General features: G+C 46.5%; 4 protein-coding genes and 1 non-coding gene across 6 annotated transcripts; 4 read left to right on the top strand and 1 right to left on the bottom strand.

The window, feature by feature from the left end:
- Positions 1–1254: 1254 nt before the first annotated feature.
- RSC9 (Chromatin structure-remodeling complex protein rsc9) lies at positions 1255–5136 on the bottom strand. Its single transcript, XM_058505174.1, has 3 exons — positions 4007–5136; positions 2141–3954; positions 1255–2085 (listed from the first exon to the last, which is right to left on the bottom strand). Exons 1-3 carry the CDS (start codon positions 5052–5054, stop codon positions 2044–2046), a joined length of 2904 nt encoding a protein of 967 aa, XP_058359731.1. The 5' UTR covers positions 5055–5136; the 3' UTR covers positions 1255–2043.
- Positions 5137–5154: 18 nt separating this feature from the next.
- Positions 5155–8820, top strand: ONS95_011547 (uncharacterized protein). 2 transcript variants are annotated; one of them, XM_058505172.1, is made up of 4 exons: positions 5155–5567; positions 5621–5734; positions 5789–6238; positions 6288–8820. In XM_058505172.1, the coding sequence occupies exons 1-4, from the start codon at positions 5352–5354 to the stop codon at positions 7464–7466; spliced, it is 1959 nt and encodes a 652-aa protein (XP_058359729.1). In that variant the 5' UTR covers positions 5155–5351; the 3' UTR covers positions 7467–8820. The 2 variants fall into 2 exon arrangements, with proteins under 2 accessions (XP_058359729.1, XP_058359730.1); XM_058505173.1 differs by having other exon boundaries at positions 5621–6238.
- On the top strand, positions 8457–10370 carry ONS95_011546 (uncharacterized protein; the record flags this gene model as incomplete). Its single annotated transcript, XM_058505171.1, has 1 exon — positions 8457–10370. One exon carries the CDS (start codon positions 8457–8459, stop codon positions 9945–9947), a length of 1491 nt encoding a protein of 496 aa, XP_058359728.1. The 3' UTR covers positions 9948–10370.
- Positions 10371–10601: 231 nt separating this feature from the next.
- Positions 10602–12563, top strand: ONS95_011545 (uncharacterized protein; the record flags this gene model as incomplete). The annotated part of the gene is made up of 1 exon (XM_058505170.1): positions 10602–12563. The coding sequence occupies one exon, from the start codon at positions 10602–10604 to the stop codon at positions 12561–12563; it is 1962 nt and encodes a 653-aa protein (XP_058359727.1).
- Positions 12564–13547: 984 nt separating this feature from the next.
- On the top strand, positions 13548–13646 carry ONS95_011544. The gene has a single exon. It is a non-coding gene; the product is annotated as a tRNA-Leu (tRNA).
- The last annotated feature ends 2460 nt before the right edge of the window (positions 13647–16106 follow it).

Below are 16106 nucleotides of genomic sequence, written 5' to 3'. Positions count from 1 at the left end.
TCTTTGAAAGGAACATTCCAAATGTCTTTGCCCAAGCCGAGATCCACTGCCAATATCAGGTTAATATTAGAATCGCTTTTGACATTGTAGGATATTTTACTTACAGAGCTTCAAACAGTTGATTAGGATACTTGTATTCAGCAACTGATGACTGGTCAGATATCTGAGAGAAAGATCTCTTCCCGGAAGTGTTACAGATACGCACGAAAAGAGCAAGTACCACTCCATCGTCCCACCAGAAGGTCGATTGAGGGTCTGAAAATCTCGCAACGAAGCGCACAACCACAGAGAATGTTGACAAGCTGTACATGACTGCAGCAATATCAGAGCTTTCGCATAGGCACACCGCACTCTGTCTTCGTAACGTTCTGTGTTACTGTTTGCTGTTGTAAGATACCATCCTGAATGTAAAAAAAAGTACCGGGGGAAGCAGCATATGACAGGTCAATGTTACATACTCATGAATTCCTTGAGAGTACATGAGGACGACACACAGGCGTTGAAGTCTACATCGAAGGTGATGTCTCTGCAAAAGCATGCTCGATCACTCAATGAGCAAGCTGAGCCTTCCATAGTTGACTCGGCACATACAAGCTTTTCAAAATAAAAGTCAGCCACCTTTCACTTCGAAGTGTCAGGGTTGAGAAAAGAAATGCTTACAGCGCAAGCCGGTAGCGTTGTCAATTGGGCACCACACTGGACGAACACAGTCAACATGCAGAGCAAGGCTAAAATCAGAATTCTCACCGCATCTGATCACTCCGCCCGTAGCGACCTCCGTTGTAGTGTTTTTATTGCTTCTCAAATCCTTCGGTGCAGTAGCGTCAGGCAGAAAAAATATATCAACGCCATCAGGGAGGTGAAACAAAACTGGGATTTTTCCGTCCGGGGATATTAACCTCAGCTTCTACTGCATTAGTATTTCTTTCATCCCGAGTTTCAGGGTCATCTGTGCGGCATCGGTGCATTCGAAAGCCAGTTTTATTCTTTAAAGATTGGAACCAGACAACCGAGGCAATTGAGTGGACCTGCATCCAAGCACCTGCAACTTTCCGACTCTTTGACTTTCTGGTGAAACGGCGGTACATGCCACTGTCAGTCATTGATACCGAAATTTAAGATTCCGTAGTAGTAAGTTTTCCAATTGAGCCCTTAAGAATTGAAAGTTAATTATTGTTAAATGTTAGCCAAGTGAGGTGGTACCACAAACTCGTGGAATAACTTCAATGACCAAGTTAGAGATGCATAGTCCGACAAGAGTTATAATTTACTTAGATCGTATTCATAGTCCTCCACAATGCTATGTTGACTATCGTACAGGAGAAAAGTTTCAGCCGCCATGGAGTTTCAGAACAGTCATGTTGATGAACACAGATCTCAAAGACCTTGGTAAAGTTCCCAGGGATCCAAACCCCTAACCATCGATTTACTTTCAAGTCATTTGTGACACATATCGTAGCTATCTCAGGTTACCAGGAATTAATTTTCCACACAGTATTATCACGACCAAACTCAAGTACATGGATTACACTATCATGGCGTCCCGGTTGCTTTCCCCTGAGCTCCACCACATGCTGTTGCTTCCACGAGACATGTAAGCTATCAGGAACATCTCTATCCGCTTTGTTACCTCCGCGTTTGGAATAGATGTGTATGACTGAGACTTTGCTTGCAAGCTGTTGAAATAGGCGGTGCTGTTATAAACATCGGTTCCACGCGAAGGAAACCATTGGACAAGGAATATGCGCAGGACTGGCATGCGCAGGCAAAGCATGAGAGCACCATTGCTTTTTCAGTTGACCTGTTTGAAACGCCGCCTTCATCTGTACATGGGCAATGGCAACCAGATCTCTTTGACAAGCGAGTCTAAGCTTTTAGCATCAGTGATATTCGTCATCATCGCCCACCGCTACCACGTCTAGGTATCAACCAATTATCCTACAAAGTCTTTTCAACTGTGAGCTTATTTCTGCGCCAATACGCCCCGATTTCCGTCCATAACAAGCTACCGTAGATATTAACCCTCCTAACACGCGCCTCTCTCTATGACTTGATCGCCCCCACCAGATCCGTGATGTAAACAGCCTATTTCAAAGTCAGTAGGCAGCAGAAATAGGAAGAAACAGCAAACATGTCTTACCAAGGACTTATTGTGCGCCAGAATCTCAAAGAGCCGTGGCTCGACGGGCTTGAAAAGTCGATCAAGCCAAGAAACTCCACCCTCCGTCTTTGCCGTTGCCTCGGCGTCGGTCTTTGATATATTTCGAGCTAGATTCCGAAGCACCAGTACCGCACTGAGAGGGATTCCAGCAGCTTCAGAACGTTCATCTTGAGCAGTAACTTGGAAGATGAGACTCCGCTTTGGAGCAGAGATAATATAAGATGGCTTTGACTTCTTGGCTGGCGGAGGACCGGAATGTTCAGGTTCATTGCGAGGAACGTGGCGCGGCGGAAGGTGAACTTTGATATGATTTGCGATGTCCAATAATTTTGTCGCAGGGGCAGACTTGAAACGATGGCACCTGTCCCAGAGGCATTTGTACTGTCTGTTGGACGTGTTTTCGAATTTGCCATCTTCCAGTTGTCTAGCTCCAAGGTGTTCTCTGAGGATATGCTGGAACATGGTCTCTGGGCTCATAAAGAACTGACCACATGGCTCAGCCCCACCGAATGGTCCCTGCCACAAACACTTGCTCGCCTCTTCGCCCTTGGGATCAACTGGAACACTACGCATTCTGATACCCTTGATGATGAATTTTGGCGCGATTCCGGATTGGACTTGAGCTGCGGCTTTTTCGAAGGTAGTGCTGACGTTTTTGATAAAATCAGCCGCTGCAAGCATAGCGACGTTGGAACTGCCTGGAGGAAGTGTGAAACATGCTTGATAGGCTTGCCAGAGAGTTATCTGCGTGATAGACTCGTCTGGGTCTTCTTCAAACAGGCAACGAAGCCATTGAGAGCTTCGCTCAGGTTCTTCGACTTGGACGAGCTGAGAAAATATCTCTTTAGGAAGAGCGGGAAGGGTAGTTGGTGCAGGGCGCTTGATTTCTCTGGCATAATAAATTTCTCTCTCGACTATCTTGACACCGTAATGCAAGAGCCTGACGAGCTGGTTTATGAGAGGTTCGACCTGTAACTCTGATATGAGAAAGTCCACATTCTTGACCACAGCTGTATATTGATACAGAAAATCTAGGCAAGCGTGAACTAGGTCTTCGTCATGGAGCATGGTCCAGTCAATAATGTTCTGAATAGCCCTGAGCGGGACGCCTTGAAGTAGATTGTTCTCCTCCAGATTCATGGATATCCTTCCAATTGCTCGCAAAGCTGTTAATATGGCACCTCGATCATTCGAATTCAGTTGGTTGAGAAGCGAAATATAGAGAGGATCGGTTTCGCCAAGGTGGAGATATTTAGTCATTTGCTCAGCAATATCGAGAGCGTAATGCTTCAGCTCCACAAGACTCTCCAAGTTTGGCAAATTGAGAGCAATGCTCAAGAAGTCTCGTAATGGCGATAGTTCATGGACATATAGGGCATTCTCCTCCAACATAACCATATTCCGCAATGTGAGAGCAGCCTCATTGATCTGAAGCATCTTGTCGCTGAATTCAGCGGTGTGGATATTGTCGTCGACTTTCAGCTTGGAGAGTGCAGCTATCCTCTCAAGAATATCTGGGGTCCCGGTCAGGCCATTTATGACATCTCCGCTGACCATTTCACCATCATCCGTGTACGAGATTTCCCAGTCAACGTTGTAGAACAATGAGCTGACTTCGAGGACTTTTTCTACCAGTGCCTCAGCAAGACCAGGGAAACCCTCGAAACGGTACTTGTCTCCCCGCTCCATAGATATTTTGACAAGATGATGGAGAGCATAGTCCTGCTCGGCAGGTATTCCAGACCGCAGGGCACATAAGCAGCGCACGTAAATGTTGGGGCCGTCAAATCCAGCTGGGAATCTGATCAGTAAAATATCGCGCATCAAAATTGCGGTCTGACTTACTGCCAGGAAGCATTATGCCTTTGGTAGATGCAAGAGTTCGTCCATGACCTGCTGCTGCCGCGTCCTTCAATACCTTCTGCAGACGCGCAAATTCCACTGCACTGTTTCCTGGAGTAATGACCTGTCGCAGGGTAAGAGGCATTTGTGGACGAGGCTCATAATTTGCGACGGCCAGAGACATGTTGTCGGTATTGGATGATGGATTGTATGATGTAGAGGCGCCTCGTAGTTGTTGTTGTTGGCTTTGCTGCTGCTGCTGTCCGTGATGCTGCTGAGCGGTTGATGTGTGAGACGAGGCATTGAGGTTCCGTGTTTGTCTTGAACTCTGAGGTTCTGGTTGCCACATTTGTCGCGGAGGTGGAGCTTGTCGCAAGCCTCTTGTCGCCCTACCACCAGAACCTGGAGTCTCCTCGGTCGCCATTGTGTCTCTCGTTGGTGTTCCACTTTCGTCCCCAGAGCCGTCCGAATCGATACCCAATGCGCTCGTCTCTCTGCGTACAGATGGGCGATAGTTCTCCAAGGTGCGAGTGAGCAATCCACTGCCCTTTGCTGTAGTCTCCTCTAAGATCTCCTTGGGTGGTGGTTCTTTACCGTGAACTGTAGTAATCTCAAATGCTGCAAGGTTCTTGTAGTATGCGGACTTCAAGGTGAAAGCGTACGCAGGCAAGTTGGCATTTCCCAAGTGAAATTCCCCTGCCAATTTTCTCCAGGCTAACTTCTCGTCGCTCACCTTGTCGTATCCACCACGGTCCACCACGAGGTTGAAAAGATGTAGGAGATCAATGCGCCTGTTTGCGACTTTTGGTTCAGGCTCAAAATTGGTTCCTCGCTTCTCGTGGTATGCGGCAAGCTTCTGGATAAACTCGGCGTATTCAGAAGTACTGGGGATAGACGGTTCTCGGGCAGTCTGACTTGGAGGTGCCATATTCGTGATTAGAGGCTCGAGGTTGCCATGCGATGGGATTGGGACATGCTGCAGTCTGCAATGCCGTTGGGATCTCGGACTGACTTTCGTCGTGAATGCGCCGCGACAGTCGCGGTGCTGCATTCCCAAGCAAGCTAAGACAAATAAGGACTAGCTACTGTATGATATCAAGCCTGAGGCTGTTGATTTCACCTACGGAATCTCTTACTCTTTCTTTTCCTCTCCCAGCCATCCCTCATCAACCACCTCTCCTATCAACATTAATTGAGGTTATCAAATCCCCATTTCCTTCTTGCATGAGGACCGGGGACTCTGAAAGCATTGCTACACAGCACCATTGATTCTCGACTAACATATACCAGATTTGAGGCACCTCACTCTTCCCCTTTTCATCTCAATCCATTTCTTCGTGCTTCTACTATGTCTCAATCTCATCCCGAAGGCCGGATATGGGCTTCGCTTCCTCTCATCAAATTTTCAAGTGTCACATATCCTTCTAACAGTATTTGCCCGACATGGAGTCACCTTACATCCAATAACCTCAGGGTAGTCATCCAGACGTCCCGTGTAGTTGATGATAATGGAGCATACGATCAACGGGTCATGCTGAGAGCATCGAAAGGGTCCGAACTCTTGGTAAGATTGCATTCGCAGTTATGTTGCATCTCTACTAATTCAATATCCCATAGGTCTCGCAGGATCTTGAGCGCCTCGTCAGGATTCGTCAACACGATGCGTCAATGGTGGAAGTGGCACAGATCAGTCCGCGTATTGCCATGCGATATCCTCTGAACGAAGGAGTCGTACGGATCTTGACCCCTGATCCTGATCTGTGTAGCTAATTGTTTGTTGAGCAGATCCAGAAATTTGAAATGAGATTCGGCAACAATGAAGATTTTATTGTCGTTGTAGAAATCATGAGAAGTCTTGGGCTACCAATGAGGGAAGGAGGCCCGAGCCAGAAGCAAGTCTTTCAAATTCAACGAACACACGAGTTTCCCTTGCCTGCCCCACTGACATTTATGTCTTCATCCCCGGCAATAGATCGACCCGTATCAGCATCCTCAACCATTATTCACAATACATCCTCTAGCCGCGCAGGGTTACATCAGTTCACAGACTTCAAAGTACCTGAGAGGCCTGCAACAGTGGAAAGTATGCGACAGAGGTCTGGCTCGTCTCAAGTAGCCCCGGTGGCCTCCGACTCATTTGCAAACTTGAGCCCTTTGCCAACAGTAGCTCAAGCCCGCGCAGCTTCCTTTCGGGAAGGGACGATGTCGTCGCACTTGTCGAATCGGGAGAGAGAGGTACGTGATCAGTGATGGAGAAGTGCGATTGACACCTGACACTGGTTAGAACTATACTCAACGGCCGTCACAGCCCCTTTCCGATGAAATCGTTCCTGGCAATATGAATACTCAATCGAAGCCATCACTTTACATCCGCCAGTTGCAGACGGAGCGAGCAAATAAGTCCGATAGCCTGACTTTCGGATCCCGAACATTCTCCACGTCGCCTTTCTTTCCCATCCTCCCGGCTACGACCAGCCAGTCTTCGGATCCGTTTCGGTCGGACTCGATGTCAATCTCGCAAAAAGACATTTCAAGTAATATTACGATACCGCCAAGGGCAGATTCACCAACCAGTCGACCATCCTTCACGTCAACAAAACTTCAAGACTTGATGATACCTCCAAGAAGACAGCTACCTTTCGATAGGCCCGTATCTACACCGGCTGACCTTCAAAGTCTCACAGTACCTCCAACACGTGAATCGCCGTTTAGCCCACCGGATCTCGCGCCGCGATCATCATCTGCAATTGACCTACCACCCCTTCCAAAACCCACACCTATAACGAAAGCCAATATCACAAACCTTGATAATCTCGGGACCTCAAGTGGATCAGCAATAGTTGCTCCAATCAAGCGTGTTGCGCAAAGAAAGCCGCGAGCTCTCAAGGCAGCCAATCCGAGTGCATTGTCACCGCTGAAGACCGTGACTCGTGAGATGGTTGTCACACCTCCTCTAACAAGGATTGAGGATGCGCCGTCTCCACTGGCTGCGAAAAGTGCGGCACTATCTCGCCCTGCGTCGGCAGCATCCGGATTAGTGTCGAAAGCCACTGCTCCCATCACGAAGCGTGTGCCCGCACCCATCCGTCCTCCCTCGAGCACGAAACGTCAAAAGATGATTGACCAGAGTACTCAAACGCAAACACTATCTGGTCGGGATCATACCGTGAAGGAAAAGTTGGCCGTTACCAACAATTTTCTAGAAGATGCTGCTGCCCTAGCTCCTAAGCTAGCTGCTCCACCTCAATTGTTCTTGAATGACCTGGACACCTTCGTAGCTAATCACAGGGATCGAGCAGTTCCACAGGAGATTTGGCAAAGGCCTGGATACGCAGAGGCTGATGCAGAGCGCCGTCAAGTTCTCCTCGATGACTTCATTTGCCAGAATCTCGAGAATGCCGATTTCTTACAGCTATGTGCTGATACAGAAGTTGCTTGGAGGCGAATCGGACTTGGAATGTAAGACTGCTCGTTAAGTACTTCTCTTGTCAAGATCTGCTGCGAGTCGGTATGGCATACGAGTTGTGGGTTTGACAGTATGGCATGGCATGGCATGAGCATAGTTATTTTGCTTCGCAATCTGATGTAATGCACGATGTAAAAATATGGCCGCTAGATACCGATGGCATATCGCTTCATGTATTGCTTCGACAGACTTCACACTAGTCATAATATACAATACTCACTTTCCTTTCGACGCAGGCTTCTCCAACAATTTAGCGGGGATGAATGGAAGGGTGCTGGAAGCTCTTAGTCTCGCTCTTAACACCTGGCTCAGCCCCGTCGGGGATCAAATCTAGGTAACAATGTGTGAGTTCTCTATCAGTTGCAACCTTCTACAGCCCGAAACTGATACGTCCGTTGTTCACTGATCATCCTTGACTCCTCTGGGCTATTCTTCGTCTTGGAAGCCTCATATCATTTCTTCATCCGTGGATTGATTAGAAACTATTTTGACCAGGGAGGTAAATCTTGACTAATTACACCTCCATAAGTTGAATTTCATTAAGAGCATTGAGACGTAGGGCAGAAGGTCTGAGACTACAATGTCTATAAGGTACATTTGTTATATACTAGATCACGGCCTAGTTTTTCACGTCCTGAGCTAACTTCTGTGCTCCGCTGGACTATTAGCAGTCCTGCATCCCCGATACGGTAAGGTCTGTTGGGCCAACTATGATCTACTGATGGAGCCACACTAATTCTTTTTTTTCCCTCGAATTTTGGGAGTAAGACATAAACTGCTATAGACCTTCTTCTTACTACACGAATATCGTAATTCTCTATCTCCCACTGTGAGTCTATCAAATCAATACCACAATCATCGCTTTTTGAGTACAACAAACCGGCTTCTTCTGACTCCCTGCTCACAACCGGAGTGTCATATTCAATTCAATCCTGGACTTATTGAACCTCGTCACAGGCTTGACAAATTTTGACACAGCACATCGCCATGTCTACGTCTGGAGTGAAGCACTTCACTGATAAATGCGAAATTGCGAAGCGATATGAGTACGGAATGAACATAAATGAAACAAAACGAAGTAAGCTAAATCTGCGCATGACTGTCCCGTACAAAGACAGAAAGAGAACCATGTTCGCAAAATCTGCCTTGAGAGGAATAAATACTGTTCTTCAAAATGACCACAGGAGCGTCTGCCAGCCTATCAGAGGATCCATGTCTCTTCGGAGTAGCATTGAATCGAATCGAAATAATCAGACAGATTTTTCCCAAGCTTGGAGGTCTGGACAGATAGAGAGGCAAGCTCTTCGAAGTTCGATCAAGAGACCAGCGATATACGACGGGAGCTCGCAATGTCCAGCAAAATTACAGAAAACACCAAAGCGAAGGGTCTCAGAACACAAGTCCGAGAATGAAATCAGACGCATTAGGCGACGTGCTTGTACCATAAAGAAGTTGAAGAGTTTATCCAGACGTTACAATGGGCCCAATGGGTATATCACACCCCCTACAGAATTCAAGCTATATATCCAGAAAATATGCTCCGAGCAGAAACGCATGGCTTTCCAATCAAGCACTCCACTACGTCTAAGATTACCCGACCTTCGAGATATGTATATCAGAAAGCTCAACGAGATAATCATCTTTACGGTGCGCAACTGGACAATCCCAACTGCCAAACCTCGATTGTTTCTCTCTCGGAAAGGAATATTACCTGGTCATTACGGAGTACAGCGCCAGAAAGCGAGGGACTTTATCTTGTTTATCATACAACATCGGATGACTTCAAAGGACGTATCTTTCCTAACAGAGATAATCCTAAAGGCAGAAGACCAGGATCTCGAAGCCCTAGCCTCGAAGATCGAATCATACGAAGCATGTATCGAGAACGAAGAGCGACATTACCACTCTTGTCCAACATATACGCAAGAAGAAATTGAGCTGCTCAGACCTCAAATTCGCAATTTTAAAGAGGCTGATATTCGGCATCGCGCAGTTGAGAAGCGGAAATGGACGGCTTGGAATATTGCAAAGTCCGCGACGAGAGTTGCAGAGGATGTGACGCGACTTAAAATCGATATCGCTGGTATGATTAGAGAGATAGAGCATCAAAGTTGTCCTGGAAAACGTCTGTTACCTGAGAATGCGAGGCCATTGAGCTCGATTCCACTCCACTTGCGAGCTAATATCAGGAGGAGGAATGAAGGCGATCCGGTGAGTGGATTTGGGGATATTATTCCTCCCAAGAGCTTTTCTTTGCATATGCATGCAAGGAGTATCGGTCGAAGTAAGCTTTCCCAAGTCATTACTGCAGCGGAGGATAACCATGGAATGGAGAATGGGAGGACTTGCAAATTATCGAAAGGAACGGCATCGACAGGCGGGGTAGCAACCGCGATCAATTGGAGACCAATTATGTGGACTCCGAAGCGTTCAAATATGGGAGAAAGATGGCAAGCGTGGTGGGCAGCAAATGGATAACGATGATTTCAACGGCTGAGGAGACTCCATTGACTCGACGAGGATCTTCAGGGTAACACAATCAGTTTGACGGTGAAATGATAAGAAGACGAACGTAATGCTAATAAGAAGAGAAGGCTCATAATACGAGCCTGGAAGACAGGCATACCAAATAGCAAGAACAATGGAGTGCGAAGGTAGAGGGAGTCGTAATGAAAAGTAAGATATGCGAGCGAATGTGCATGGCCGTTTCCTGTAATGCTGAAGCTTTGCTCCAAAGGTTCGCTGAAGGCCTATGGGAGTATATTTGACTTGAAGAGTGATGTACGAAACATCGAAACATAACTAGCTCTACAAAGTATTAAAGATCTCTAACCAATGACTGCTAGTATATGTAAAATTCTCTTCGCAAGTCCAAAGAGAGGGTAGCACCAGATGACTTGCATGAACGTGATGCAGGCTTGGTGGCACATGTCAGATTACGAATACAATAAACACCACTATTACAGTCAGCATAAGCATTTATCGCTCATGTGACTTAATTCTTGCATCCAGCACCATTTCCGGAGTGGACTCGGTGAACATGGCTGAAGCTGGGGGTTCCTGAATGGTGGGGTAGCGCGGATACGTGCATTAGGCTCACGCGGGGGACGCGGGGGTGATGATCTTGCTCCAATGATACTGCCACTACCCCACCAAGGCCAGCGATGTCGGTTTTTCTATTCTCCCGTTGTACGACTACATACGAAAGACTTCTCCGTGACAGTCGGTGTTGCTCCATTATCTTCCTTCCTTCTTATAGACCTCTTTGTTGAAGTCATTCCTCTAGAGTATTCAATCCCTTGCTTCGGTTCTCACTTACAGACATCTCTTACACAAAGCATTTTTAAGTCCCCCAATTACCCCTCATTTGCAACCATGGCTCCCTCTGCCAACTCCCCCTACTCATCGAGTATTCCCTCGACACCCCGTCCCAAAATCCTCATCCCAGAGAAAGTCTCCCCTGATGGCCTCGCCCTCCTCTCTCCCCACTTCGAGATCTACCAGCCAAAATCCCTCTCTGCCACGAACCTCTTGTCCCAAATTCCCACATACGATGCCCTCATAATCCGTTCGGAGACGAAAGTCACGGCAGAAGTCCTCGCAGCAGCTACACATCTAAAAGTCGTGGCTCGAGCTGGCGTCGGTGTTGACAATGTGGACGTTGATGCTGCGACGAGTTATGGTATAATTGTGGTGAACAGCCCGAGTGGGAATATCGTTGCCGCAGCGGAACATACCATTGCATTACTCATGGCTGTGGCAAGAAATGTGCCCGGTGGAGATAGGAGCTTGAGAAATGGAGGGTGGGAGAGGAGTAAACTCGTTGGTACGGAAGTAGGAGGCAAGACATTGGGAATTATTGGACTTGGAAAAGTCGGGCTGAAAGTCGCTCGAATGGGAGTAGGTCTGGGAATGAAAGTGGTCGCAATGGACCCATATGCTTCTCCAGAGATAGCGGCTTCAGCATCCGTCAAGCTGGTCAGCACGTTGGGAGAACTACTTCCAATTGTGGATTTCTTGACAATTCACACGCCGCTCATAGCATCGACACTTGATCTTATCAGTACAGAGGAGTTCAAGACGATGAAGAAAACAGCCAAGATCCTCAATGTAGCTCGTGGAGGAGTCTACAATGAACAAGCTCTCTTTGACGCTTTGGAAGCCGGAACTATCGCCGGTGCTGGCCTCGATGTCTTCACATCCGAGCCTCCCGCGCCAGGGTCAGCAGCTGAAGCTCTCTGCAGACATCCAAAGGTGGTAGCTACACCACATTTGGGCGCAAGTACCGTTGAAGCTCAAGAAAATGTCTCTATGGACGTCTGCGCACAGGTTCTCTCCATCCTCCAAGGCGGACTCCCAACTAGTGCGGTTAATGCACCATTGATTCTCCCAGAAGAATACAAAAAATTGCAACCATTCGTGCGTCTCGTGGAGAAGATGGGCGGGCTATACACTCAGCACTACTCTCGAAAAGGTTCAGGTAGCGGAATTGTTGGAGGGAAGACTTTCGAACTCATCTATGAAGGAGAGCTAGCTAGTATAAGTAACACACGACCTCTCTTCGCAGCGCTCGTCAAAGGGCTCACGTCTTCGATTTCGGATTCCGGCGGCCGAGATGTGAATATCGTCAATGCATCACTCATTGCAAAAGAAAAAGGTATTCGGATCAATGAGACGCACAACCGTGAGTCCAACGACCTCGTCTACGCCTCTTTGGTGAGATTGCGCACCAGTGGAGCCGAAGGCCAAGTCATCGAGGGATTCGTGAGCGGAAAGGGTATTTATATCAGTAGGCTTGATCGATTCAATACTTCTTTTGTACCGGAGGGAACCTTGATCGTGCTACATAATTATGATGAGCCCGGGAAGATTGGTGGCGTGGGTAACATCCTGGGACGAGCTGGAATCAATATACGTTTCATGAGTGTGGCGGCTCTAGATGGACCAGTTGGTGAAACGGGAGAGGAAGAAAAGGAGGGGAGTAACGAGGCGTTGATGATTCTTGGTATTGAGGGACCGGCTGTTGGGAAGGAGGTCGAGAGTGAGTTGAGAGCTCAAGGTGGTATTCTGGATGTCAGCGTTGTGCGACTTTGAGTTGAGTTGGTTTGATGATTGGCGTATGATTCTTGTGTTTTACAAAACAGAGAGAGGCCTCTACCCCAGACCTTCTCGCTGTCTTGGTTTCATTCTTAGCAGGGAGTTTGACATACCGTCCAGAGCCGACCAAAGAGCAGAATTTCCTTTGGAGTTTACCTTCACGCAAGTGGGCATCTGGATGGAGAAGTAGGTGTCTCATATCTTAGATAGCATTCAACTGCATTTCTAGAGAGTCGTAGAACAATAAAGGCCACTGCTCATATTCCAGATTCAATCCGATGTTCGAGATATCACCGAGAGTTTCTGCTAACCGCTTCCAGCATTGCCCAAGCCCAGGAAGAAAGGGAGGTTTCCAATACTTAGAACAGCCCTCACATGTGATACTTTGCGAAGATTCACACCTCCAATGTCCTTCTCTCAAATTGTGTTGCGGTCCATGCCAGGATAAGCACTCAATGACTCCGTATCATTCAAACGATGAATCATTACCTGTCTTCAGACCAATGGAGTCAGGATTCTGAGTGATCGGGTGTCTACAGAATGAAGCAGGTTTTCGGAGTCATGAGTGGTAAAAATGAATCACCATGTTTGCAACTTGCCTAAGTTATGCCAAAGTATTGGCTTTCATTACATCAAACCAGAGCGCCAAGCGAGAGATTCCTAAGAATCAAGAGATAAATAGTTCAGTCCAGGAAGAATACTAGTTCAGCCACCAAAGTGATAGTCAGGCATCAATATGTCGAGAATTAAAGCGGCGGATGAAAATACCTACCTACCTTTATTTATACAACTTTATATTTACAAAGACAAGTCTTTCATATTTTGACATACTAACTACATAATTCTGTGTCAGTAACTGACCAACCCCACAAGTGCCGGAATTTGATGATGATATAAACTAAAATAAGTAGTTTCCGGCATAACATCTGGACAGATGGCCGAGCTGGTTACCCGCCTCGAGGCCGACAATGAAAGATGATTGGACAGATGGCCGAGCTGGTTATGGCGCCAGGTTAAGGTTATCTTAACAACAATTTCCTGGTCACGAAAGTGGCGTGGGTTCGAGTCCCACTCTGTTCATTTTTTTTGCATTCAATTGCAGTTGTGGTTGTGGTTGTGGATGTTGAAATTTTCTTTTGTTCCGTTATAGTTTTGTGCCCCGCTTTGTATGCCGTAAAAATGCGGCACTGCGGAAAATTTAGGCGACGCGCTAAGCGAACCAAACGAGTCCATCTAAAGCTTAGCGAGGAACACCAAAACCTCCCCTTTTTTAAATGCATGCATCCGAGGGACTCCACGACTAAATTAAATTCTCTCTAATGGAGATTAATGTTTAACATCTAAATTTCAATTTCACAGTACATCTAGGCTTATTAACGCTGTGAAAGCGTATAATGTCTATTGGAGTCGAGGGTCTTGTTGCGATGAACCCTCGTTTAAGCAAAGGGACGGATTTTAGTTCGGCTCGCCTTCGTACCCAAAATGTGAGCTGGGTTGCATAAACCTATCATTGAGGATGAGCCAGCAATGGAAGACGGTGATTTTCCTTAGATGACAATATTGGGTAATCCGGACAGGATAAGGTGTTGTATTCAAGGGGAGCTACATTGTCTCTTTCCTTCGTAGTTGTGACCTCAGCATTTGCTTGGCATGGGCTGACCCGATTGACTTCAGGCTGTTCATCCCCGGACTTAATAATATGTCGTATGCCCTAGACTGGCATTGAAAAAGTCTCGGTGTAATATTTCAAATGGTCTTAAGATTTGATTTCAAATTACAGATTTGTAGTCAATGTGAGGAATTCTGAAGGCCAGATCCTCCCTTTACTGTTTGCCCGTTGAAGCCAGACCTTGTTTAGTCTATCTGTCTTGATACTTTATTTATTCTCCACCTCTGTATAACTATATTTTTGTACTTTTTATACACGATTATTCCATTCCAGGGGCATCATAAAAGCTTCTGGTCAAAGTTCTCTCAAACTGCGACTCTTGTCAACTCATCCGCTCTTCCATGTTACCACCTCATCTCTCCTTACGGGGTTTTTCATGCAGATAACGTCTGTAAATTGTCTGTATTTTATCTGTATTCCTAGTAGTAGTAAAACACAGTAAAATGCAGATAAAATTCAGATAATGTCTGCAATAATTTCATCAAAAAAATACAGACAAATTAGCGTGTGTTAGGGTATAAGAGTTTAGGTACCTCGGACTTTTCATGTTTCAATACAAAGTTAAACACAGACCTTTTACTACCTACCTCCGGAACACTCGGAAGAGAGACCTACCTTAGGAGGGAGGGAGACCTACCTTAGGAGGGAGGGAGACCTACCTTAGAGGGGTGAGAGGGAGACCTACCTTAGGAGGGGAGGGAGACCTACCTTAGGAGGGGAGGGAGACTTACCTTGGAGGGGTGAGAGGGAGACTTACCTTGGGAGGGAGGGAGACTTACCTTTAAAGGGAGACCTTAAAGGAGGGAGAGAGAGTAAGAAAAGGGAAAGGAAGAAAAATATAAGGGGAAACAGGAGGGGGGAAGTTAACTTTATTAGTTAGAAAACTCTTAAAATACAGATAATAGCTGTATTTCCCTTAAATTACAGATAATATCTGTATTTTCACTCTAAATTTTCAAAAATCGATTAAAATTAGAGTTTCTAGCTGAGAAAAATACAGACAATTAACTAAAATACAGATAGAAAATCTGTCTAAAATGCCTATTTACAGATAATGTCTGTAGGAAGTGCAGATAGTGTCTGTAAAAAAACCCCCGTAGGGTCTGGTGCCAAACACCAACTCTAGCATCCCTAAAACGTGCGTCCCAACAATCACGGCCCCCAGCAAAACAACAGAAAGAACAAAAAGACACACAATACCCGCGGAATTCAGGCACACCACGAACACCCAGAACTTTACCTCACCATATGGCGGAAACCCCTCAAAGAATACCCTCGCGAAACCCAGAGAAGTTTGAAGGACCCAATGACCCTCCAGTAGCTGGATGGCTAAGATAGCGATGTAAAGGATTATAAACAGAGCCCTAGATTTAGAACTGGTGATGTATGGTTCAATACGGGTTGTGAAAGTGAGCGGGAAGTGCGTTTTGCTGATCTGTTGCCGTCGTGAGGTGAATGGAGTGGTTGGTGATGGTGGAGGGATCACCGCGCTGAAAACCCAGAATGCGAGAATTAAGACTGCGAGGATCCAGAAGAGAGGGTGGGATGCGTGTTCGAACACTTCTTGTTCCTGGTGGAGTGTCATTTCGTAGCCTGTCGGGCACGTAGTGGCAGGAGCCCAACAAGCTGGAGGATATCGACAAATGTAAGCGAGGAAGGTGGGACTTGGCAATGGAGATAGTGGAAAACGAAGAAATTTCCAGTGTGCAGAGGTTTCGTGGTGAGAAGTCTTGGAAATTTCGTCCACTATCTTATTTATATTGCCAGAGCAGAATGAACAGAAAAGGTTGAGTTGGTAAATGTTGGTAATCTTGTTGTTAGTGGCGCAGTCCAGATCCGTATTCAGGGGCACATTCACTCATCTCGCCTAT

Source organism: Cadophora gregata, assembly GCF_030347475.1.
Source record: "Cadophora gregata isolate MNR1 chromosome Unknown scaffold_5, whole genome shotgun sequence".
In the NCBI taxonomy this organism is placed as follows: domain Eukaryota; kingdom Fungi; phylum Ascomycota; class Leotiomycetes; order Helotiales; family Ploettnerulaceae; genus Cadophora; species Cadophora gregata.
Note: the sequence above shows the minus strand (reverse complement) of the source record. Positions and strands in the feature narration are given on the sequence as shown.